The 22,075-nt window shown below is 55.9% G+C and overlaps 2 protein-coding genes across 6 annotated transcripts; one reads left to right on the top strand and one right to left on the bottom strand.

Moving 5' to 3' along the window:
* Nucleotides 1-6,552: 6,552 nt before the first annotated feature.
* On the top strand, nt 6,553-13,388 carry TMEM54 (transmembrane protein 54). Of its 2 annotated transcripts, none has more exons than XM_012511513.2 (6): nt 6,553-6,770; nt 9,664-9,857; nt 12,015-12,074; nt 12,340-12,429; nt 12,545-12,679; nt 13,104-13,388. In XM_012511513.2, the coding sequence occupies exons 1-6, from the start codon at nt 6,755-6,757 to the stop codon at nt 13,176-13,178; spliced, it is 570 nt and encodes a 189-aa protein (XP_012366967.1). In that variant the 5' UTR covers nt 6,553-6,754; the 3' UTR covers nt 13,179-13,388. The 2 variants fall into 2 exon arrangements, with proteins under 2 accessions (XP_012366967.1, XP_012366964.1); XM_012511510.2 differs by having other exon boundaries at nt 12,241-12,429.
* HPCA (hippocalcin) lies at nt 13,337-21,988 on the bottom strand. Of its 4 annotated transcripts, XM_030823344.1 has the most exons (5): nt 21,866-21,988; nt 21,468-21,552; nt 18,714-19,112; nt 14,352-14,457; nt 13,337-14,215 (listed from the first exon to the last, which is right to left on the bottom strand). In XM_030823344.1, the coding sequence occupies exons 3-5, from the start codon at nt 19,089-19,091 to the stop codon at nt 14,118-14,120; spliced, it is 582 nt and encodes a 193-aa protein (XP_030679204.1). In that variant the 5' UTR covers nt 19,092-19,112; nt 21,468-21,552; nt 21,866-21,988; the 3' UTR covers nt 13,337-14,117. The 4 variants fall into 4 exon arrangements, with proteins under 4 accessions (XP_030679204.1, XP_003276435.1, XP_030679206.1 ...); XM_003276387.3 differs by lacking the exon at nt 21,866-21,988 and having other exon boundaries at nt 21,468-21,778; XM_030823346.1 differs by lacking the exon at nt 21,468-21,552 and having other exon boundaries at nt 13,875-14,215; nt 21,866-21,956.
* Between the last annotated feature and the right edge of the window lie 87 nt (nt 21,989-22,075).

The raw sequence follows: 22,075 nt of genomic DNA, 5'->3' as shown, positions 1-22,075 counted from the left end.
AGGAGAATCTAGGCTGGGAATAGTGATTTGACAAACTCATCATATAAAAGGAGAGCTGTCAGAGTGCACAAGCTAACTGATGGGAAAAGTAAAGGAAGCAGAAAGGACGCACAGAAAACTAGGAATTCCAAGGCTGAGCTGATGACAAAAAGTCCACAAAAGAAGACCGAGAAGGAACATCCAGAGAGGCAGAAGGAAGCTCCAGAAAGAGATGCAGGGAGAGTGGCTAATAATAACAACTTAAGGACTGAAATGCTTCCATCGGAATTAGCCAAATGAGAAGTCACTGGTGACTCTGGCAATGACTCTTTTGCTGAAGCTGAAGCCACACTGCTGTGAACTGGAAGCGGGAGTTGGGAAGGTGGAGACAGCAAATAAAGATAACTCATTCCAGAGGTTTGCAGGGGGAAAGGAAAAGAAGTGAAAAAGCAGTAACTAGGAATGTAAAGAGGGTCAAGAGGAGCTTGTGCTGTTTAGGACAAAATAGACTTGGGTGAGTTTCTAGGCTGAGGAACGAAAGCAGATGAAAGGGAGAGTCCCTGTGGGGCTGGGAGGAGTAAGGAGGGAGAGGATTGATTTTATTTTTCTTTTAACCCAGCTTGATTCTATAGTGATTTTTAAATTTTTTTTTATATGGGCCGTGTGCAGCGGCTCGCACCTATAATCCCAGCACTTGGGGAGGCCGAGGTGGGTGGATCACCTGAGGTCAGGAGTTCAAGACCAGCCTGGCCAACATGGCGAAACCCCATCTCTACTAAAAATACAAAAATTAGCCGGGCGTGGTAGCGCATGCCTGTAATCCCAGCTACTCGGGAGGCTGAGACAGGAGAATCGCTTGAACCCAGGAGGTGGATGTTGCAGTGAGCCGAGATGGTGCCAACTGCACTCCAGCCTGGGTGACACGGTAAGATGCCATCTCAAAAAATAAATAAATAAATAAATAAATAAATAAATAAATAAATATTTTTTTTCTATGGAAGTGAGAGGACTTAGAACAGTGCTTTTCTGACGTTAATGTGCGTATGAGTTATATATCTCAAATCTCCCCCCTCTCTCCATCTTGACAGCTACCATTCTGGTCCAAGTCCCCTTACAGGCCTCATCTCTCACTGGGACAACTGAGCTGGACTTTAGATGCTCAACCCTGTGGTTTAGGCTTGGTGGTGAAGAGGCCAGGACAGGGCTAACTGAATGGAAGAAAATAGAAGGGGCCGGCACGTGGAGTCTGAATACGGGCATGCTGCTGGGGAGGATTTGGTGATGCTTGAGGTTGGGATTTCAGAGAAGGCTGTTCTAGGCGTGGCTCTGGAGAGAATAGCTACAGTCATGTGAAGGCCACTGAGGATGGCAAGGAAGGGCCCTGGGACATTCACACGGATGAGCAGGACATTAGGACAGAAACCCAAGTCCCGGATGGATGAAGGGTGGTGACAGGGAAGATAGAAGACGCAGTGAAGATGAAGGTGATTGGGAGGCACAGCAGAGTAGAGCCAGGCAGCAGAAGTCTCAGAGGAGAAAGAAAAAGGTAACATATGCACACAGAAAACAAAACACAAAGCCAGGCACACGCCTATAATCCCAGCACTTTGGGAGGCTGAGGTGGGAGGATTGCTTGAGGCCAGGAGTTCGAGACCAGCCTGGGAAATATAGTAAGATCTTGTCTCTACGGAAAAAAAAAAAAAATTAGCCTGGTGTGGTGGCGTGTGCCTGTGGTCCCAGCTACTTGGGAGTCTGAGGTGGGAGGACTGCTTGAGTCTGGGAGGTAGAGGTTGCAGTGAGTCGACACTGAGCCATTGAACTCCAGCCTGGGCGACAGAGTGAGACTCTGTCTCAAAAAAAAGGGAGGGGGTGGGGGTCATGGTGGCTCACTCCTGTAATCCCAGCACTTTAGGAGGCCAAGGCGGGCAGATCACCTGAGGTCAGGAGCTCAAGACCAGCCTGGCCAACGAGGTGAAACCCCGTCTCTACTAGAAAATACAAAAAGTAGCTGGGCATGGTGGCTTGTGCCTGTAGTCCCAGCTATTTGGGAGGCTGAGGCAGGAGAATCTCTTGAATCCAGGAGGCAGAGGTTGCAGTGAGCCGAGATGGCACCTGCACTCCAGCCTGGGTGATAGAGCAAGACTCCGTCTGGGAAGAAAGAAAGGAAAGAAAGAAAGAAAGAGAGAGAGAGAGAGAGAGAAAGAAAGGAAGGATGGATGGAAGGAAGGAAGGAAGGAAAGAAAGGAAAAAGGAAAGGGAAGTAAAAGCAAGGAAGGAAAGGAGGAAGGGAGGAACGGAGGGAGGGACGGGGAAAAGAAAGAAAGAAAGGCACAAAAAACTTCTAAAATGTGAATGGAGGTACAGAGTCTTGCTCTGATACCTAGGCTGGAGTGCAATAGCATGATCTCGGCTCACTGCAACCTCTGCCTCCCAGGTTCAAGCGATTCTCCTGCCTCGGCCTCCCAAGTAGCTGGGACTACAGGCACATGCAACCACGTTGGCTAATTTTAGTATTTTTAGTAGAGATGGAGTTTCACCTTGTTGGCCAGGCTGGTCTCAAACTCCTGACCTCAGGTGATCCACCTGCTTTGGCCTCCCAAAGTGCTGGGATTACAGGCATCAGCCACCGCACTCCGCCTGATGTCTGCTTTATACTTTTCTGTTTTTCTTTCCATTTTTCCACGATGAGTTTTTCTTTCCAAACATGTAAAAGAATACAAAAATTAATGTAACAAACACTCCTGTTCACACCGTCTAGAATCCATAATTGTAAACATGTCATATTTGCTTTAAAAAAAAAACTTTGGAGCTACAGTGAAAGTCTCCTTTAACTGCCTCTTCTTCTCTCAGACAAGCATGGTCAGTTGGTTTTTAGTTTTATATACAGGTATATACATACATAAACTAGAATCTGGTACAGTTGTGTATGATGGCTTTACTTACATGGAGGAACAGTTCTTAAAATCGGGGAGGGATGGCAACCTTCTTTAAATTGAGGAGGGGATGCACAGGTACTGGCAGCCTGAACTCACCTCCCCAGCTAAGCAGCCCCATGGGAGCCCCTGCCCTGGGGAGATCCAGCTCCCAGCTAAGTGCATGGGCCACACCTGGTTGTTAAATGTACCAGGAAGATAATTGCTATTTGTATTTCTCTGGCTAGCTTCCAATGAACTTTCATATCTTGCAAGTCATTTATGGCTCAAAAAATCTGGGAAGCCTGGAAAGAAAATCATTATCCCCATTTGACAGATAGGGAAACTGAGGCCCAGGAAATGGCAGTGAGCTGCCAGGATATCACAGTGAGTTGATGGAGGATAAAGAACTAGAGCTCAGATCTGGAGTTCTTTCCAGAACCTCAGGCCAGCGTGCAGAGGGGTGGAGCAGAGGCCAAGGCTCGTCAGGTAGCTGGCACTGATGGACTTCGGCCACATGGCAATAAGGAAAAGAAGTGGCAATAACTTCAGACCGCTGAGGTTGGCTGATGGCTGGGAAATTATGGTCTGGAGAGAAGCAGGTGGAAAGTTTTCCTTCCTCAGAGGTCCCAGAGGGCAGGCACACTCCTGGGGACTGTGGCTCTCCCCACCCCCAACACACACACACTCAGAAGTCAGGAGCAGCCTCACAGTCAGACAGGTCCAGGTTCAAGTCTCAGCTTTACCACCAATATATGTTGTAGGGTCTTTAAAAAGTCCTTTACCTCTCTGGGCCTCAATTTTCTCATCTGTAAAATGGAGTGATTATCTTTAATTCTGTGTTGTTCCAAGGATAAAAGAGAATCATCATCTATGCATCTGGAAACAAAAGCATTTAAAAGGTCCCCAACCTAATTCCAGAAGGCTCCAGCAGGGGTTAGCGTCAAGAGGACTGCCTGACACTGACCGATAGAGAAGCCACATCCATGCACACCCATGAGGTTTGACATCGGCTTTGCAGTGACCACCTGCGCTCTCCGGAGCAGTCCCTGGGAGATGGGCATTGGCATCACAAGCTGTTGGTGGAATGAGGGCAGGGCAGTGGTGATGAAGGGGCCCTTCCTTTCTTTTTCCTTTTTCTTTTCTTTTTTTTTTTTTTGAGACAGAGTCTCGCTCTGTTGCCCAGGCTGGATTGCAGTGGCACAATCTCGGCTCACTGCAACCCCCGCCTTCTGGGTTCAAGGGATTCTCCTCCCTCAGCCTCCCGAGTAGCTGGGATTACAGGCGCCTGCCACCATGCCAAGCTAATTTTTGTATTTTTAGTAGAGATGGTGGTTTTGCCATGTTGGCCAGGCAGAACTCGAACTCCTGGCCTCAAGTGATCCACCTGCCTTGGCCTCCCAAAGTGCTGGGATTACATGCATGAGCCACTGCGCCAGGCCGGCCCTTCCTTTCTTTTCAACAAAACCAAGGCATGAATTCATTCTAAGACTCCAACTTCAACCATACAGCCATCTGTAAAACAAAAAGCAGAATCCTTCCCCTCACTCTCCTGCATCACTCTTGGTTATCACGTTGGTGCCATTGCTTGCTATTAGGAACAGTTTGTCCACAAACACCATTAAATGCATGCATATCTTTGCACTCTGGTGCATAGGATAAAGATCTACAAATGGAATTTCTGGGCCACAGTTACAAGTGTCTGAACATTTTTTTTTTTTTTTTTTTTTTGAGACGGAGTCTCACTCTGACACCCAGGCTGGAGTGTAGTGGCCCGATCTCGGCTCACTGCAAGCTCTGCCTCCCGGGTTCACGCCATTCTCCTGCCTCAGCCTCCTGAGTAGCTGGGACTACAGGCGCCCGCCACCACGCCCGGCTAATTTTGTTTTTGTATTTTTAGTAGAGACAGGGTTTCACCGTGTTAGCCAGGATGGTCTCGATCTCCTCACCTCGTGATCTGCCCGCCTTGGCCTCCCAAAGTGCTGGGATTACAGGCGTGAGCCACCGCACCCAGCCACAAGTGTCTGAACATTTATAATATGAGTAAGTACTACCCAATTGCCCTACTAAAAGATTGTCTGAGGACATCAACATTCCGATGCCAGCCCGATGTCTTCATAAACTGCCCCCATCTTCCCTTCCACCTGACAAATCTGTCTCCCCACCATTCCCTGCACATTATCCCCCTTCAGACAGCAGGTGACAGGGAAGCTGCTCTGCTGGGGGGTTACCAGATAGGATGCCCCGGGGGGCTTCCTAGGAGAAATGGCTCCACTCCCTCCCATGGTGTTAATACATTCTCCAAACTCCAGAGGCTCTACATCTGACCCCACTGCCCAACACGCACAGCGCCGCAGGTGTCAGCACAGGTGTGCAGAAAGACACACAGACAGTGGACAGCACCCAGGACAGGCTCCAACCAAGCACCCAGAGACAGCCAGCCAGCCCCTGGCCTCTGGGACACTGCCCAGTGGGGTAAGTGGGGCAAGCTGCGAACAGATGTTGCCCAGTTCCCACAGTAAGTGCCTCCAAGGACCGAGAGAGCCCAGGGAGGTGGCCACAGTGTGGCCACTCTACAGAACTTGGGCACAGAGACCCAGGGGGATTCCAGGCTCCTGCCTACTCCACCACTTCCAGCTGGTGGTCTTGGGTGAGTGGTCTGTGGTCTCTGAACCCAAAGGTGCAGGAATGGTACCTCCGCCAAAGGGATGCTGAGACTAACAAGGGACCTCACTGGGGTCCATCCTGACACATTAAAGGGCTCAGCAACCCAGAGCAGTACTAATAAAGCTCCTACTATGTGCTCTTGCTAGGTCTACACTTTGTCCATAAAGACAGTCTGGAGAGTTTCCAAAGCGTGTTGTTGTTGTTTTGTTGTTTTGAGATGGAGTGGCGCGACGTGGCGCGATCTCAGCTCATTGTAACCTCTGCTTCCTGGGTTCAAGCGATTCTCCTGCCTCAGCCTCCAGAGTAGCTGGGATTACAGGCTTGCCCCACCACATCCGACTAATTTTTGTATTTTTAGTAGAGACGGGGCGGGGGGGGTGGTTTTTCACAATGATGGCCAGGCAGGTCTCGAACTCCTGACCTCAGGTGATCCGCCTGCCTAGGCCTTCCAAAGTGCTGAGATTACAGGCATGAGCCGCCGCGCTTTCTTACCTAATTTTTGTATCCTATTTTGTCTCACCACGACCTTAGGGGACAGGAATTATCCATGATTTTCCAAGGACGGAACTGAGGCCCTCCCGACCAAGAAGGAGACGTAAAGCGCCTTTTTCGGCGTGGAAGACAAGACTCGCGGGCGGTAAAGGTAAGCACAGAGAGGGGAGGCGATTTGCCTGAGGTCACACAGCAGGCAGGGCCAGACCCCAGTCCCCAGCAGCTCTCTCACCGCCCCTGCGGCCCCTCTCCGTCCCAGCCCAAGCACCACACCCAGGTCACGGTAACCACAGCTACGCGTGCAGCCCCCAGCTTGCCCGCGGGCCCGCGCGGGGCGGCTCCTCAGAGCCTCAGTTTCCCTTTGTAGAGCGGGCCCGCCGCCGCGGGTGGGCTGAGGGCGGGCGGCTCGGCGCCGGGCGGGGCGGCGCCTGACTCAGCGGGCGGGCCACGGGCTGCTCAGCCGGTCCGACCGGCCGGGAGGCGCACGAGCCGCGGGGGCGCTGCGGGGCCGGGCGGCCCGGGGGGTGACGGGAAGGGAGGCCGGCCCGGCACCGCCCAGCCCCGGGCTCCGGGCGGGAAGTGGGCGAGCGCGGCGGTGCGGGGCGCGCGGGCGACGGGCCAGCGGGATGGGAGCAGGGTCCCCCGGCGGCCCGCAGCCTCGGGAGCCACGCTGAAGCCGGGGGCGGGACCAGCGCGGAGCCGACATGTGTCTGCGCCTCGGTGAGCGACGGGGGGCGCGCGGGAGGCCCCGAACCACCCCAACCCTCCCACGGGAGCGGAGCACTGAGCCCGGAGCCCGAGCCCCCAGGGGGCCAGGCCGCCCGCTCTGCCTCTAACTTACTACGAGGCCGGGGGTGGGTCACTTTCCTCTCTGGGCCTCAGTTTCCCCAGCAGTGAAATGGAGGAGCACTGCGGGTGTCTTCTCGATGTGGCTGTAGCGTCTCTTACCCTCGCCCTCTCTTGCCTTTCCTGCGGAGGCGCACGACTGCCCTCGGGGGCCCCCGGGTGGGCGGCAGAGGGAACGCTGGAGAGAGCGGCCCCATCTTACCCAGAAGGGACCCCGGGGCCAGGCCTCAGCTTCCCCAACCTTACAAGGGGCGCCCACTTAAAATACTCTTCACTCTCCCGAGGTCAGGAAGGAAAGCCGTGAGCAAAAAGGATCAGCAGCGGGGGAGCGGGACTAATGTGCCCCCTCCCTCCACTGCCTGGGCACGGTGATGCTGCTTGTGGGCAGCAGAGTCCTGGGGCATCCCCGCTGTCTAGCCGAGAGACCTTGTGAGCCTCAGTTTCTTGGTCTGTAAGAGGGGGACAGTAGTTCCCACCTCCTAGGACTACTATGAGGATGAGGGCAGCTTCTAAGAGTAAAGCGCGTAGCGCCTTGCCGGCTGCGCTGCTATGCGCTCCCACAGCGGTAAGATAGAAATGAAGCCAGCTGGGCTTCATCTGGGAGGCAGCACTTTGGGAGGCCGAGGCAGGTGGATCGCTTGAGTCCAGGAGAGATTAGCCTGGCCAACATGGTGAAATCCGTCTCTACAAAAAATTTAAAAAAAGAAAAAAAAATTTAGTCCAGCTACTCAGGAGGCTGAGGTGGGAGGATCACCTGAGCCCAGGCGGCAGAGGTTTCAGGGAGCCGCGATCAGGCCAGTGCACTCCAGCCTGGGCTACAGAGTGAGACCCTGTCTCAATTAATTTAATTTAAAAAGTCAAGGACTGCTCCAGACTCAGTCCAGTGCTCCAGGCACAGCCCCATGCTGGCACCGTGCCTCCTCTTTGACCAAAGTCTCGGTCCTGGGATGCTGTTGTTATTGAACCCAGCCCTGAGCTGGAAGGTAGACACCGAGCTCCCAGGTAGGTGGGTGGATGGGGTGAGGTGGTTCAGGCTCCTGTGCTGAAGCTGCCATGCCCCTTCCTGCTTGGCTGGCAGTGCATCTTCACAATGCTATTCCAGTCTCATGGTGCCTGTCCAGCCCATCATCTGCCCTCTGCTTCTCCTAGACTTGGTTCAGCTCCAGAGGGTCCTGCAGGCTCCAGGGGTCTCAGAGACTGGCTGGACCAATGCCTCCCCATTTTATAGATGTGGAACTTGGGACCCAGAGAGGGGAGGGGCTGGTGCATGGTCACACAGCAAGTCTGTGACTGAATGGCCCCATCCCTTCCTGCTCCCTGGGGACTGTCTCTTGGCACAGCTTGGGACAGATGTCCCAGAGCATCCAGTGTAGAGATTTCATTTTTTTTAGACGGGGTCTCTGGCTCTGTAGCCCAGGCTGGAGGGCAATGGCACGATTACAGCTCACTGTGGCCTCCACCTCCTGGGCTCAGAAGATCCTTCTGCCACAGCCTCCTGAATAACTGAGACTAGAGGCATGCACCACCATGCCTGCCTAATTTTTTATTTTTATCTTTTTGGTAGAGATGGGATCTTGCTATGTTGATCAGGCTGGTCTTGAACTCCTGGCTTTAAGTGATTCTCCCACCTTGCCCTCCCAAAGTGCTGGGATTAGAGGCATGACCACTGTGCCCAGCCTCTGTTTTTTTTTTTTTTCAGCTGCAGAGCTACCATATATTAAATATGACCAAACCACTCTACCACAGATGAGGAGACAGAGGTCTAGGAAGCGACTCAGAGTCACATCCCATCAGAAGCAGCTAAAGAAGGGGATGTTTAGTTCTAGGGCCTGACCACAGTCTTCAAGTCTCAGAGCTGGCTCTAGTGAGGGGCTGGCAGGGCCAGGGGGTGTGGTGTGTCTCCTTGAAGGCAGAGCTAGGACTTACAGGCAAATTTTAGAGAGCAGGTCGGGAGCCAGCATGTGCAGGTAGGACTGCGCAGCCACTTGGCGACTGACAGCATCTGAGTGAGTCCAGTGTTCTTTTGATCCCAGCTTCCCCGACTCACTCCATCCTCCCAGGTCCCCCCTGCGCTGAGAGCTTGCTTTTCCCAGTACCCTCAGCGTATGCCACACTTTCCCATCCACTTCCTCCTGGACCCACTGAGAGGCAAGGTTCTTCTTCCCATTTTACAGATGGGGACATGGAGACTCAGAGCCTTGAGTTACCTCCCCAAGTCACCTGGCTCCGGGCTGTTCAGTTCAGCAGCAGTGTCAGCATCTGCTGTGTACCAGGCCCTATCCACGAATCTGAGTACCGAGCAGGGCCCAATTCCTGCCCAATGAACTCTGGCTCCTTGTGGCCTGGAGAGAGACTGTGGAGCTCACCGTGGTACCCCAGGGCCTGGCACAGAGCAGACGCTCTGTGAACATGTGTAATGAACACACGAATCAGTGAATGGGGAGCTTAGTGGAAGGATCTCGAAGTCTAGAGCTAGAGACCTGAGCTAGCGCCCCCCACTCATGACCATGAACACTAACAAGCGCTACTGCTAAGAGCCACCTGTATGCTTGCCCAGCCTTAGAGTCCCAAGGATTCTCACAAAGGCATCCCGAACCCCTTTTAGGGATGAGGAGACCAAGGCTCAGAGAAGACAAGTTACTGGCTCCAAGTCATCCAGAAATACATTTAGAACCCAATGTCCATCACTAGGGCCAGGGCCTCGGCTTCCCCTTCTGCCCAGCAGGATAAGCCCCACGCCCAGCCCTGACATAGCTGTCCCCCACAGGGGGCCTGAGTGTGGGCGACTTCCGGAAGGTGCTGATGAAGACAGGCCTGGTGCTGGTGGTGCTGGGCCATGTGAGCTTCGTCACAGCTGCCCTGTTCCATGGCACGGTTTTGCGCTACGTGGGCACCCCCCAAGATGCGGTGGCTCTGCAGTACTGCGTGGTCAACATCCTCTCTGTCACTTCCGCCATCGTGGTATGGCCAGGCTGGGAGGGTGGTTGGTGGGAGGAGGCTGGAGGGGGCTTAAAGGGTCTTCAACAGGTCCCCACCCAGAGCCCGTGGTGGTAAGCTGAGAGCCTCAAGGACTAACCCTTTGTCTGCCACTTACCAACTGCCCAAGTCACTCAACTTCTTCATCTATAAAATGGAGATGGTAACAGTGTTTACCTCTGAGGGTCCTGATGGGCACCGATGAGATCATCCACACAAAGTGCTTAGCACAGTGTCTGGCACGTTGTTAGCGCCACTACCGTGAGCTAAGATGAGTATTACATCGAGGAATAGCCACGGCACCACCGGACAGAAGAAAGGAGCAGGAGGTGAGCTTGGGAGGGTGCCGGAGGGTTTCACAGAGTGCAGGCCTCCGACCTGGGTATTGATGGATGAGCAGGAGTTCACAGACAGGCTGCCATGACCAGAACCTACGTATTGGCATGCTGAGGCTAGTATAGGCAGGACAGGAAGCTGGGATGGCATTCCGAGTACAGAGAACGAGAACGGGAGACCGGAATGTTGGAGGTGGAAATGGCTAAGCTCTGTTCTGGAGATTCTGAGAAAACCAATTTGGCAGGAGCTTAGCATCAGGCCTGGTCTGTAGCAACTGCTCCATGAATGGTAGCCACGGCTGTGACCGGATATCAGTACCTGTTTGACTAGCGCATGAATGGAGGGGTCTGGTAGTCTCAAGTTTCTAAAGCTCTTTCCTGCCGGTCAGCGCAAGTGGCCACAGCCTCAGAGGAAGATCCTCCCGCACATCAGTGTCTCAGTTCCATCCCTGCCTCCTCCTGGCTGAGGGACTTACTTCGCTCTCTAGGCCTGTTCCTCCCTTGCAAAATAAAGCTCAGACAGCCTGCTGGCCTCAAGGCTTGGGAGAATGGGGGTCACAGGTCCCAGCAAGGAGAGGCTCTGTTGGTGGGACAGGGCTGGGCTGGGCGGATGTGTGCAGGGTCCTTGGAATTCCTCTAATACTGTTTCGAGGAAGGCAGGGAAGGCAGTGAGCTCAGGGCGAGGAGGCCCACCAGGATGGGCTTTGAGCTGGACCACTTCAGCCTTCCCCTCACTCAGTTAATCCTCGCTGCTCCCAGCAACTGGGGGCCGTTATTATCCCTGTTTCACAAAAGAGGAAACCTAGACTCAGGGATTCACCCAACCTCCTGCTGATACACAGAAGCCAAACCGGATTGGAACCTATTTGTGTCTGACACCAAAACCAGTGTCCTTTCTGTCAGCTCATCCTGCAGCGCGGGGCTGAGCCCACAGAGATTGGGGCACTCTGTTGTGGCTCTCATGTGAACTAAAGACGTGCTGGGCCTGGAACCCAGGACCCCGTCAGACCACCTGCCTCAGGTGGGTCCGGCCCAAGCCTGGTCCAGTGAGGAACATGAGGAGGAAGGCTGGCTGGGTGGACCCCAGAGATCCAGAGGGCAGCTGTTGGGCTGAACTGTGGGGTAGCCCCACCCCTTGGGATCGAGGCTGGTTAGGGAAACATGTGCAAACCTGAGCAGGGCTTGCAGGATCCGCACGGGCAGAGGAGCAGGAAGGGTGTTCCTGGTGAGAGGGTGCGTGGGCAGCGTCCTGAGCAGGCTGTGTACGGGCGTCCACATCCAGAGCAGTGAGGGGGGAAGGTAGCCCAGGTAGGGCTGAGAAGCCAACAGGGTTGGGGCTGGGGTCTGGTCACTGAGAGCCTGGAATCATTGAAAATACTCCGAGATTTAAAATTCTACTCCATAACATGTCTTGGTTTGTTTCAATGTAACAATTTTGATTTTAGTTCCTTGCTAACTGGGTTAGTTTCTTCCACAATCTTTTTCATTCAGAAAAGGGTGTCCCATGCATACCCTGGCATGCCCGGTGGCCCCAGGATACACGAACCTGCTTGAGACACAGCCTTAGGCAGTGGGGACTCATGGAAGGTTGTAGAGAGGGAGTGACTGTTTTAGAAACATCATGTCAGGCTGGACCATGAGGAGGCAGATGGAGATGTGAGGCCCAGGCAAAGCAGCGGGTGAGGGGTGGGGGAGTCTGGAGGGCAATGGTTGGCGCGGTGAGATCATTATCCCAGAGTGGCCCTAATCCCCCCTGCCCCTGCGCCTCCAGACACGGAGTCAGGGCTGACATGAGCCTTCCCTACAGGTCATCACCTCAGGCATCGCAGCCATCGTGTTGTCACGCTACCTCCCCAGCACCCCCCTGGTACGTGGTGCCTCCTGGGATGGGGCTGTGAGGGAAAGGTAGGGGCAGCCGCCACCCACCAAGGGCCTGGCCTCCTTGGAGGGGGTAAGGCTGACCCTCAGGGAGGTCAGAGCTGCCCATTGGGGCCAAGCACGACGCCCATTGACCAGTGGCCTCCCCCGTCCAGCGCTGGACAGTGTTTAGCTCGAGCGTGGCCTGTGCTCTCCTCTCTCTGACCTGTGCCCTCGGCCTCTTGGCCTCCATCGCTGTGACCTTTGCCACCCAGGGCAAGGCACTGCTGGCTGCCTGCACTTTTGGGAGCTCTGAACTACTGGCCCTCGCACCTGACTGTCCCTTCGACCCCACACGCATTTATGTGAGTACCTAGGTCTGGGGTAGGGGCACCAGGCCCTCGCACGGGTGGGAAGGGCTCTTGGAGTCCACCCTCCACTCCCAACTCCAGCCAGCCATCTCTGCCCCATGCCCCGCAGAGCTCCAGCCTGTGCCTCTGGGGCATCGCCCTAGTGCTGTGCGTGGCGGAGAACGTGTTTGCCATGCGCTGCGCTCAGCTCACCCACCAGCTGCTGGAGCTGAGGCCCTGGTGGGGGAAAAGCAGCCACCACATGGTAAGTTCCCTCCACAGCCCTGACTCCCTGGATTTCCTGGGAGCCCCTGCCAGGGTGCCCAAGCTGCTCTGCCCCACCCCTATGTATGGGCCCCCACTTGAGAAATGGGGCAAAAGTTTTCTCCCCAGGAGCAAAGGGAGAGGCCTGGAGGCTCGGAGAGGTGAGATCTCCCAGCAGAGTCACACAGCTGACACCTGGCTCTCCTAGGGCCCAGGATGAGTCTTGAGGGAGGGGCAGGGGTGTCTGGGCTCGCACTGGGGGCATTCCAAAGGTCAGGCCTGGCTCTTGCAGTGGAGTGGGTAGTGATGCCCCTTTGCCCCCAGAGATCCTTCCAGCCCTCCCCTCCTTCCATTTCCCGGATGTCCTGGAGGAGGAGACCCAGGCTGAGAACCAGTGGGTCTGGCAGTCTCCTGTGTCTCTGCAGATGCGGGAGAACCCAGAGCTGGTGGAGGGCCGTGACCTGCTGAGCTGCACCAGCTCTGAGCCTCTGACCCTCTGAGAGATGATTTCCTGCCCAGGCCCCATGGCCACTAGGACCCTGCAAGCAACTCTGCTCGGTGACCAGGCCAAGATTCCTGGAGCTGGCCTGAGAGGGCTCAATGGACCCTCGGGGACCCATGTGGGGCTTTCAAACCTCTCCCCCACCACCCAGCCCACTGCACTGAAATGAGACTTTATTCTGAAATTATTAAAAAGAACAGAGATGCTCCATTTGGCTGCATGCAGGGGGGGGCGGTTGGGGGGACAGAGGGGAGGACAGGGGCTCAGCCGGGGGGGCCGTGTCTTTCCCACGCAGGACACTGTGCATGGGGCTCTGGGTGCATCTGCCCATCTGTCTATAGGCCTGTGTGTGTGTGAGAGGCCAAACAGAGAGCTCCGTGGGTCTGTGTGTATCTAAGTGCTAAAAGGCAGGCGGGCTTTCTGGGACCCACAGCTGGCGGGCTAGTATCCTGGAAGGTTTCACTTGGTGGCTTGGCCTAGGGACCAGCAAGGGCTAGGGTGGGAAGGGTGGCTCAAGGAAGCCTCTTTCTCCAACTCCACACCCCTAGAATCCTTCTCTCCCCTCCAGATAAAAAGGCTCCTCCCCTGGGCATGACTCCCCCCCACCCCCAAGCTGAGACCTGCAAGACCGGGACTGCCCCTTTGGGAGAGGGGTCTGGCCTCGGGGCTGGTGGGTGGGTAAGGGGGCCTGACTGAGGGGCAGACCAACCCAGCCTGTGTCTCTGTTGTTGCCTCTGGGATTGGGGGGTGCTAACCGCTTACTTGCTTTGGCCTGGGGGTACCGCAGGGTTCCCTTTTCCGGAAGCCCCCCACAGGGCAGACCCGGGGAGAAGGGCTTCCCCAATCTGGCCCCCAGCCAGAATACACACAAGGGAGAGGAAGCTAAGAGCCGGGAGGGGGCCGGTGAAGGGAGGGAGGAAGGGGGACCTGGCTCCTCTCAGAACTGGGAGGCGCTGCTGGGGTCGCACTGCAGCAGACGCACGATGGACGGGTCGCTCTTGGCCCCGCGGATGAACTCCTCCAGGGACAGCTTGCCTGCAGGGGGAGAGGAGCGGTGATGGGGGAGGAGGCGGCAGCCAAACGAGGGGAGGCGGAGCGGGAAAGGGAGGGAGGGAGGGAAAGGCGCCCGCCCCGTCCACCGCGTCCGCCCGGTCCCGCCCCTGCCCCTCACCGTCGTTGTTTGTGTCCATTTGGCGGAAGATTTTCTCAGTCCTCTTTTCCGGGGTCGACTCGTCCTCCGGCATCTTCATCACGGACGAAACCATCTTGTAAATGGCCTGGGGGCGGGAGGGGAGGCGGGGAGTGAGAGGCGCCTGCCCGAGCCCCCACCCGCAAGATTCAGAGGCGCCCCCGGGCTCGCTGACGTTTGCTGCCCCCGCCTGGGCAAGGCGGAGTGGGGAATCACGGAGGCGTGGGGAGCCGAGGCCTTCGGGAAGGCGTGTCCGGGAAGGCTTCCCAGAAGAGGGGGCTATCGGGCGGGCCCTGCCGCGCTCCCTTGGAGGGCTGGGTGGGAAAGGAGCAAAGGCGCCGCAGGCGAAAGCTCCGAGCGGGCGCCGGGAATTTGGGGACGCAGGGGGTCAGGAGAGATATTGGAGGACACCGGGGCCCGACAGTGGAGGTCCTGGAGCGGCGGGCTCAGGAGCGCGTGCCCGGGACGCGGGTCGGGGGTAAGTACCGGGCTGGCACCCGGGCCCAGGGCGCTCGGTGGTCGAAAGGGGGCGCCGGGCCAAGGGGGCGGCACTGCGCTGCGGGGCCGTCTGCGGCCGGCAGGGGGCGCGGCGCGGGCTGGAGGGCCAGAAGCAGCTGGGCCCAGAGGGGCGGGGAACAGTATGCAAATGAATGCAAATGAGCATCTGCAGCGGGCAGGGACCGCCAGGCTTGGCTAGGCTGGGCTGGGCAGAGGGCGGCAGCCGCCACGTGCAGTAGCTCCCGAGGCGACGTGAAAGAGAGTTCTTGCGCTAAATGTACAGAGCACGTAGGGCTTGGCCTGTAGCCTGGGTCGCAGTGCCCTGGAGCTCAAGGACCTAACCTGTCTCCTCAGTCTTCCAGCTTTACCCGACCGACACTTCCTCCAAGAAGCCTCCCTTCTCCCATCCCATACACTTCTGCCTCAGATCCAGCTTCAGCCTCCACACTGGTCTCTTCCAGCCTCTGTCCCTCGGGTCTGTCCCCCATGCTGCCTCTGAAAGCTCTTTTCAAACACAGATCTCCACTGTTAACGTCCCCAGCCCGCACACCACCCCCTCACTCCCGTCACACACAGGCCTCCCCTTAGGCCCGCCTTGCCCCCAGCTCCTTCTGCTGCCTCCCACTCCTCCTTGGGGCTCAGTTTACAAGCTGTTTTCTCAGCGAGGTCTTCTGCAACCCAGGCTGGGTCAGGGTGCATAGGGGCCCAGAGCCTGGCAGACTTCTCCTTTGCAGACACCTCTCCAGAAGTAATTATGTCTTTGCAGGGTTGTTCCTGCAAACATGGACGTCTAGCTAATGCCCATATCCCCAGAACCTGGCACCGGGCAGGGACTTCCCTATTTAAAAGCCATTGGCACTTCCCACTGCCCTCTGTACCAAGTTCAAACCATTCGGCCCTTGGGATTTAAGCTGCCGTACAATCTGTCCACTGCTGACCCTCCTCCATCAGGTCTCCCCTGGCTGGGTGATTCTGCCAACAGCCAAACACCCCTGGCCCTTCAGATTCTCCAGCATTTGCAGTCTTTGCCTGGAATAACAATACTAACTACCACTTATCAGGGGCCCGCTGTGTGCCAGGTACTTTACATGCACTATTTCTAAACCTCACACAAGCCCTGAAAAACAACTATCATGACCCCCATTTTCCAGATCAGAAACTGAGGCTCAGAAGGAAATTGATGGCAGAGGCTCGATTTGTACGTGTTCCCTCTTAGCTGCTGGAGGGATGCTTGGGCAGTGTGGGGTGGTGACGATCAGCAGGGCCTTTAGCATTAGACCCGGCCTGTAGTAACTGCCCAATGAATGGTAGCCACCGTTGTGACCGGATATCAATACCTGTCTGACCAGCCCATGAATAGAGGGGTCTGGTAGTCTCAAGTTTCTAAAGTTAGATGGACCTGGAGTGGCGTCCTGGTTGAACTACTCACTAACTGTGTAGCCTTGGACACATGTGTATCTGTGAGCCTCAGTTTCCTCAGATTAAATGAGATTATGTGTGAGGAATCGTGGCTGGCTAGAGCGGGTGGTCAGTAAACAGCAGCTCATATTACAGTCATTATTCATCCTCCACATCCTCAAGTCTTCCCTGCCACTCAGTCCCCTGGTTCCTAGATGACACCTTTACGCCCCTGTCACTGAGCTTGTCAGTGTGACCTACACATCTGTCTCCCCAACCAGAGTGGGAGCCCCAAGAGGCACAGCGTCTTCCTCTCCCGTGTGTCCACTACCTGGCACAGGGCTGGGTCTTGAGAAGAACTGGGCCAGTGACCAGTAACCCTGTGATAGCCTTCTCCTGGGCCTCCTAACTAATTGTCTGGAATTGCTGCTTACTCGTGGTTTCACGGGAGCCGACTTGTCCTTAATCAGGCACTGGGGCTTGCAGAGCTCTGTGTGCACCAGCTGTCTGGGGCCCCAGGCGCCATAAAAGAAGCCAGGGCCTGGATACAGAGGCCACCAGAAAGGGTTCCTGAGGATGCCCAGGGAATGGGTCTAGCTTGACTGATGCCCTGGGTGTGGCGGCTCCAGCAGGACTAGGGTTTACCAGTACACACCAGTGCAAAACACTTCAGTGGTAAAATGCCAATATCCCTTCAGATTGGTCAGTACCCAGCTGCTGTCCATGTCTGGGTGATTCTCCACCATTCTGGCCACCTGGCCCTACCATCAAGACCTCCGGATCCCCCTACCATCAAGCAACTAAAGAGTCAAATGCCTGGCTCACAGGAGTCCATGGCAAACATTAGGGCTTTCCCCCCTCTAGCCATAGGTATGGGGAGGGCATCACATCTCCACCTGGAGAGCAGGCCCAGACCTTAGCAAGAGGAGAAGCCAAAGTCAAGAGTCCAGCAGTGGCTGGGGCAGCAGTGTGTAGAGCTGAGGGACCAGAAGGGAAAGGATTCAGAGATGCAGAAGGAAAGGGGGCAAGAGCTTGTGCAAAGCTGCGTGACAGGATTAGTCAGGGCACATTTCAAAGATGCTGAAAAGGCCCTTCTGGCTAGAGCAGAGGATGTGCAGAGGAGAAAATAATAACAGACAATTGCTAATGTCTACCAAGTACCAATTATATGCCAAGCCTTCCGCTCAAGTCCTTATCTCACTCTATCCCTGCAATAGCCTTGTGAGGCAGGGGCTTAACACCCCCACTTTACAGGTGAAAAAACCTGTAAAGGCTTAGGAAAAAGGCAGGTAAAATAGAACCAGAGCCCTGGCCATCTTCAAGGCTGGGCTGAGGGGATGGGTGCCCTGGGAGGTTTCTGCAATCAAGCTAACATGCAGCACACTTAAACTTGTACTAACAAAAGGCATTTATATCCGGTCCTTAAATCTCCTTGTGAAGTCAGTATCACCGTACAGATGAGCAACCTAAGAGTGAAGGCCACTTGCAGAACTGGAAGCCAGACCTCCTGGCTATGAGTCCAGAGCCCTCTCAGTAGACAGCTCTGAGTAGTAGCCAGCCAGAGCTTTTCTCCACTTATGTGCTGTGTGACTTTGGGCAAAGAACTTCACCTCTCTGAGCTTCATGGGGTTGTTGTAAGCACGCACTGAGCTCATGAACACCTCACTCCATGCTAGGCTCATAGTGGGCCCTCAGTCAATTAGTTAGAAGATGGCTGGGTATCCAGATGGAATGTGGACAGTGGTGCCAGATGGCCCACTCACACAGGCTGTGTGGCCTCAAGCAAGTGCCTTTATCTCTCTGAGCATCCGTTTCCTCTGGTGTAAATGAGGCTCAATTAGACATAACTAGACTGTGCTCTGCAGAAATGTCAATTCATAAAAGATAAAGAAAGGATGAGGAGCTACTCCAGATTAAAGGGGGCTAAAGAGACGTGAGAACTAGATGCAATGCATGACCCCAGGTCAGGGCCAAAAATGCTATAAAGAACATTATGGAGACAGTTGGCAAAATTGGAATATGGTTGGTAGATTAGATAATAGCATTGTTTCTATGTTAAATATCCTGGCTTTGGTAATCATATTATGGATTATGTAAGAGAATGTCCTTATTTTTAGGAAATATATCCTAATGTATCCAGGGGTAAAGAGCCAATGTTCAGAACAAGAAAATGTTACACACTGATGTGCACACACGCACACGCACACTGATAATGATGAAGCAACTGTGGGAAAATGTTAATTGGCGAATCTGGATAGAGGGTATAGGGGAGTTTTCTCAACTTTTCTTTAAATGGGAAATATTTCCTAAAAACAATTTTTAAAATGGGATTGCAAGAATAGCCCCTGCCACCACTTGCCTACGAGGTCTGCTGAGAGGATCAAAAGGGGTGGTGGGTGCAAGCGGCCAGGCCCTGTGCCTGGCATTGTGAGGGGCCCAGGGGCCCACCTGCACGATCTCCAGCATCTCCTCCCGGCTGATGTAGCCGTTGCCGTCCAGGTCATACATGCTGAAGGCCCACATGAGCTTCTGCTCCAGGCGGCCGCGCGAGGTCACGCTCAGCGCAATGATGAACTCCCGAAAGTCTATGGTGCCATCGCTGTTGGTGTCAAAGGTGCGGAAGACGTGCTCGGCGAACTTGGAGGCGTCACCGTAGGGAAAGAAGTTGGCGTAGATCTTCTTGAACTCGTCCACGTTGAGGATTCCTGTGGGGCAGTCCTTGAGGAAGCCCTTGTACCACTCCTGCAGCTCCAGCTCTGAGAACTCCGTGTTCTCTCGCAGGTCCTGCAGCATCTCGGGCCGCAGCTTGCTGTTCTGCTTGCCCATGGCCGCCCAGCCAAGTCCCACCTGGGTCCCCAAGGGGGTCAAGGGCAGAGAGGATTGATCAGGCCCTCCTGGCTACTAGACACTGCTCCAGATGGGCCCCCCTGCCAACAGCCATCCCCGCCTCTTGTTTGGCCCAGTGAGAGGAACTGGCCCGAGGTCACATAGCCTAGACCCAGGCATCCCGTATCTATGCCATGCTCCACACCATCTCCCCGGACCATACACTTTCCTGGGAGAGGGAGGAAGGGAAGGAGGGGTTCACATTTACTGAGGCCCTTCTCGGTGCCGGCCACTAAGCCTTCACAGATGCACACCAATTCACCCTCACAACAGGTTGTATGGGGACTTGCCCCATTTTACAGATGAGAAGGCAGGCTTACAGACGTGAGGTGGCTGCCTCAGGTCACACAGCCATGGCATTATGAGGCTGACTCCTAGAGTTGCCCACAGAGGTGCAGAAAAACCTTCTGATCCTCCTCCGTCCTACCCACTGCCTTCTCATTGTCTCACATGTGCCTGCTCAGCACTGAATATACCCGCAGCCCAGACACTGCCCTGTTCTGCCTCTGACAGGTGCGCCCAACAAGAGGCAGCAGAGGGAGGTGTTACTGTGGGCTCCAGAGTCAGATCACCTAGGTTTGAATCCCAGCTCCCCCTCTTACCAGCTACGTGACCTTGGGCAATTCCTTAAACTCTCTCTGCCTTATCTTTAAAGTGAGGTAATAACTACTTACTTAAGAGGATTGTTGTGGGGATTAAATTAGTTAATATGTGTGAAGCACTTAGAACCATGGCTGCATAGATAAGTGCTACATAAGTGTTAAATAAATAAAAATGACTTACATATACCCAGGTGCCACAAAACTCATGCAAAAACTGTGCAAACGAATGTATACCGATAACTGTATGCTTCGTAGCTCACCAGATCCACACCCTGGATCCCATGCCACTCACGTACCAGCCCACGCCCACCCATGGGTCAGCATGCCTCCACACATGACGACATTCCCTCTGCTCCACAACTCACACGAACCGACACATGGCACCACGCACAACTCCCATACTCTGTGCATCAAGACACACCAGCCCACGACCCCACATGTCTCACACATGCCATCACACGCCAACTCACATGCCGACACCTCTCACATGGCCAGCTGCACGTGGGACCTTCAGGCACCCTTGCCATTTTTCTTTGTTTTCCTTCCGTTTTCCCAGGGGTGCTGCCAGGTCCCAGGAGGGGGAGCTGCAAACCTTCCCAGACCTGCTGGGGGCCCCTTTTCCAAGGAAACCCCCCAAGCCCATCCAAGCCTCCCCAACACTTACCTTTCATCTAGTCCTGAAAGGTCCCCTGAGTGCAGGTTAGATTGTGGAGGCTGAGTAGAAGGCAATGAAGAGGAAACAGCCAGCCAGTTCTGCACAGGGATGTAGGGGTGTGTGCAGATGACCCCCACCCACTTGGGGCAAGGAGGGGGTTCCTTGTGCATACATGTGCATGAAGCTCTGCACACATGTGAATGGGTGTGTTGTGAGTGCATGTGCTCATGCATGATGTGTACCGCTGGTTTTTGCATTGCATTTGCCTGCCGTGTCTTTCCCTCTATGTCCCTGCATGTGCCTCAGATGTGCATGTGATCAGGTATGCACCCGTCACAGCGTGAGGGAATGAGCCCGTGTGGCTATTTGGAGGACCCGTGTGTGTCCTCGGCGGTGTGTCACATGCATGTTTCTTTAAGTTGGTGCCCCTCGTTTCTAGACCAGCCTCTTATGGCCCAGGCTGAGGACCCACTGGAGAAGTGAGTGGGAAAGGGCTAAGGAAATGAGAAGGGCTGGGGCATGTCCCTCACTGCCCTCCTCAAGGTCCAAGGAACTGGGTCACCGGGGTCGGGGCAGAGAGATGCGCGGAGCAGGAGAGCTCCTCCAGTGCCCCCCTTCGCCCTGCCACCCTCGGAGTTGCCCCTCCCGGTTGGAAGAAGATTCAGCTGCCCGCAAAGACCTCAAGTCCCCCATATGGGAAGAACCCCCTCAGCTCGACCTGAGAAGCCAGCCCCGGGGACCCGCTCCAAACCTCCCTCAGCTCTGTCCCCCAGCCCGCGCCTCCATCCGCTCAGCACTAGGACAGCGCCCGGCTCGTGGCCCCTCCTGGAGGGGGCGCTCCAGGGCGGTCGAACGCGGCTCCGAGGGGCCGGCCACTCGGCGGTCAGGACCCTGGAGAGCACCGCGCGCTCCCGGGTCCCCAGCGCCCCCGCCACCCCGGGGCAAGGATTCCCGGGAAGCCCGGGAGCGGCGGTGTTGGGAAGCCCTGGACGTGGGCCCCCGGCTCCGGGAACCCCCTGCCCTCATCCCCCGGCCCCGGCTGGAGCTGCCCCCACTCACCCAGCGACGCGGAGACACCGACTGCGCAGGGAAGGCGGCGCTGCTGCGGCGCGCGCGGCAGGGGCGGCAGGAGGGGCGGGCGGGACTGCGAGGGAGACGCCCCGCAGCGCTCACCCGGAGCCCCTCCCCTGGGGGGGTCCCCGCCAGCCCTGGGGGTTGGGGAGCGGCGCGCTGGGCTCCGCCCCCCACCCCCGCCCCGGAGAGAGAAGGGGACGCCCTCAGTTCCCCGGCCCCCCTCGAGGGAGCACCCTGCCCGGGGAGGAGGACCGCGGCGCCCCTCTCCTCGGCACCTCCGCTCTGGTGGCCGGAATGGAGGGACAGGGTAGTGCCAAGAGGTCCCTCTCCTGAGCCGGGGGCGATCCCAGGCCACTCCGCCCCGCTTCCTTCCCCATACCCACCTGGGCTCTGAGCCGCACGTCGCTTCGAGGGCCGAATCGGCACCCTGGGCACCCTCCCTGCTCCTGCGCCTCAACTCCCAACTAACGGAGCTGGGAGCGTGGAGCGCCCATTCCTCCAGCTACTGAGGTCTTCGGGGTGGGGGGCCAGACGCGCCCCCTTCCCCACCTCCCCCTTGGCGAGCCGGCCCCCATCTCAAACCCACCACTCCA

Source organism: Nomascus leucogenys, chromosome 12, assembly GCF_006542625.1.
Source record: "Nomascus leucogenys isolate Asia chromosome 12, Asia_NLE_v1, whole genome shotgun sequence".
NCBI classification, from domain to species: domain Eukaryota; kingdom Metazoa; phylum Chordata; class Mammalia; order Primates; family Hylobatidae; genus Nomascus; species Nomascus leucogenys.
The sequence above is the reverse complement of the archived record's forward strand: the minus strand, read 5'-3'. Positions and strand labels throughout refer to the sequence as shown.

Bases quoted from the DNA above. Each gene is read 5' to 3' on its own strand.
- HPCA (XM_030823344.1), bottom strand. From the start codon at position 19,091: ATGGGCAAGCAGAACAGCAAGCTGCGGCCCGAGATGCTGCAGGACCTG. The intron at 14,458-18,713 runs GTGGGCCCCTGG...TCCCGCCCCCAG, and splicing joins AGATGCTGGAGATCGTGCAG to GCCATTTACAAGATGGTTTC. The intron at 14,216-14,351 runs GTGAGGGGCAGG...CTCCCCCTGCAG, and splicing joins AATGGACACAAACAACGACG to GCAAGCTGTCCCTGGAGGAG.
- TMEM54 (XM_012511510.2), top strand. The intron at 9,858-12,014 runs GTATGGCCAGGC...CCTTCCCTACAG, and splicing joins CTGTCACTTCCGCCATCGTG to GTCATCACCTCAGGCATCGC. The intron at 12,680-13,103 runs GTAAGTTCCCTC...GTGTCTCTGCAG, and splicing joins GGAAAAGCAGCCACCACATG to ATGCGGGAGAACCCAGAGCT.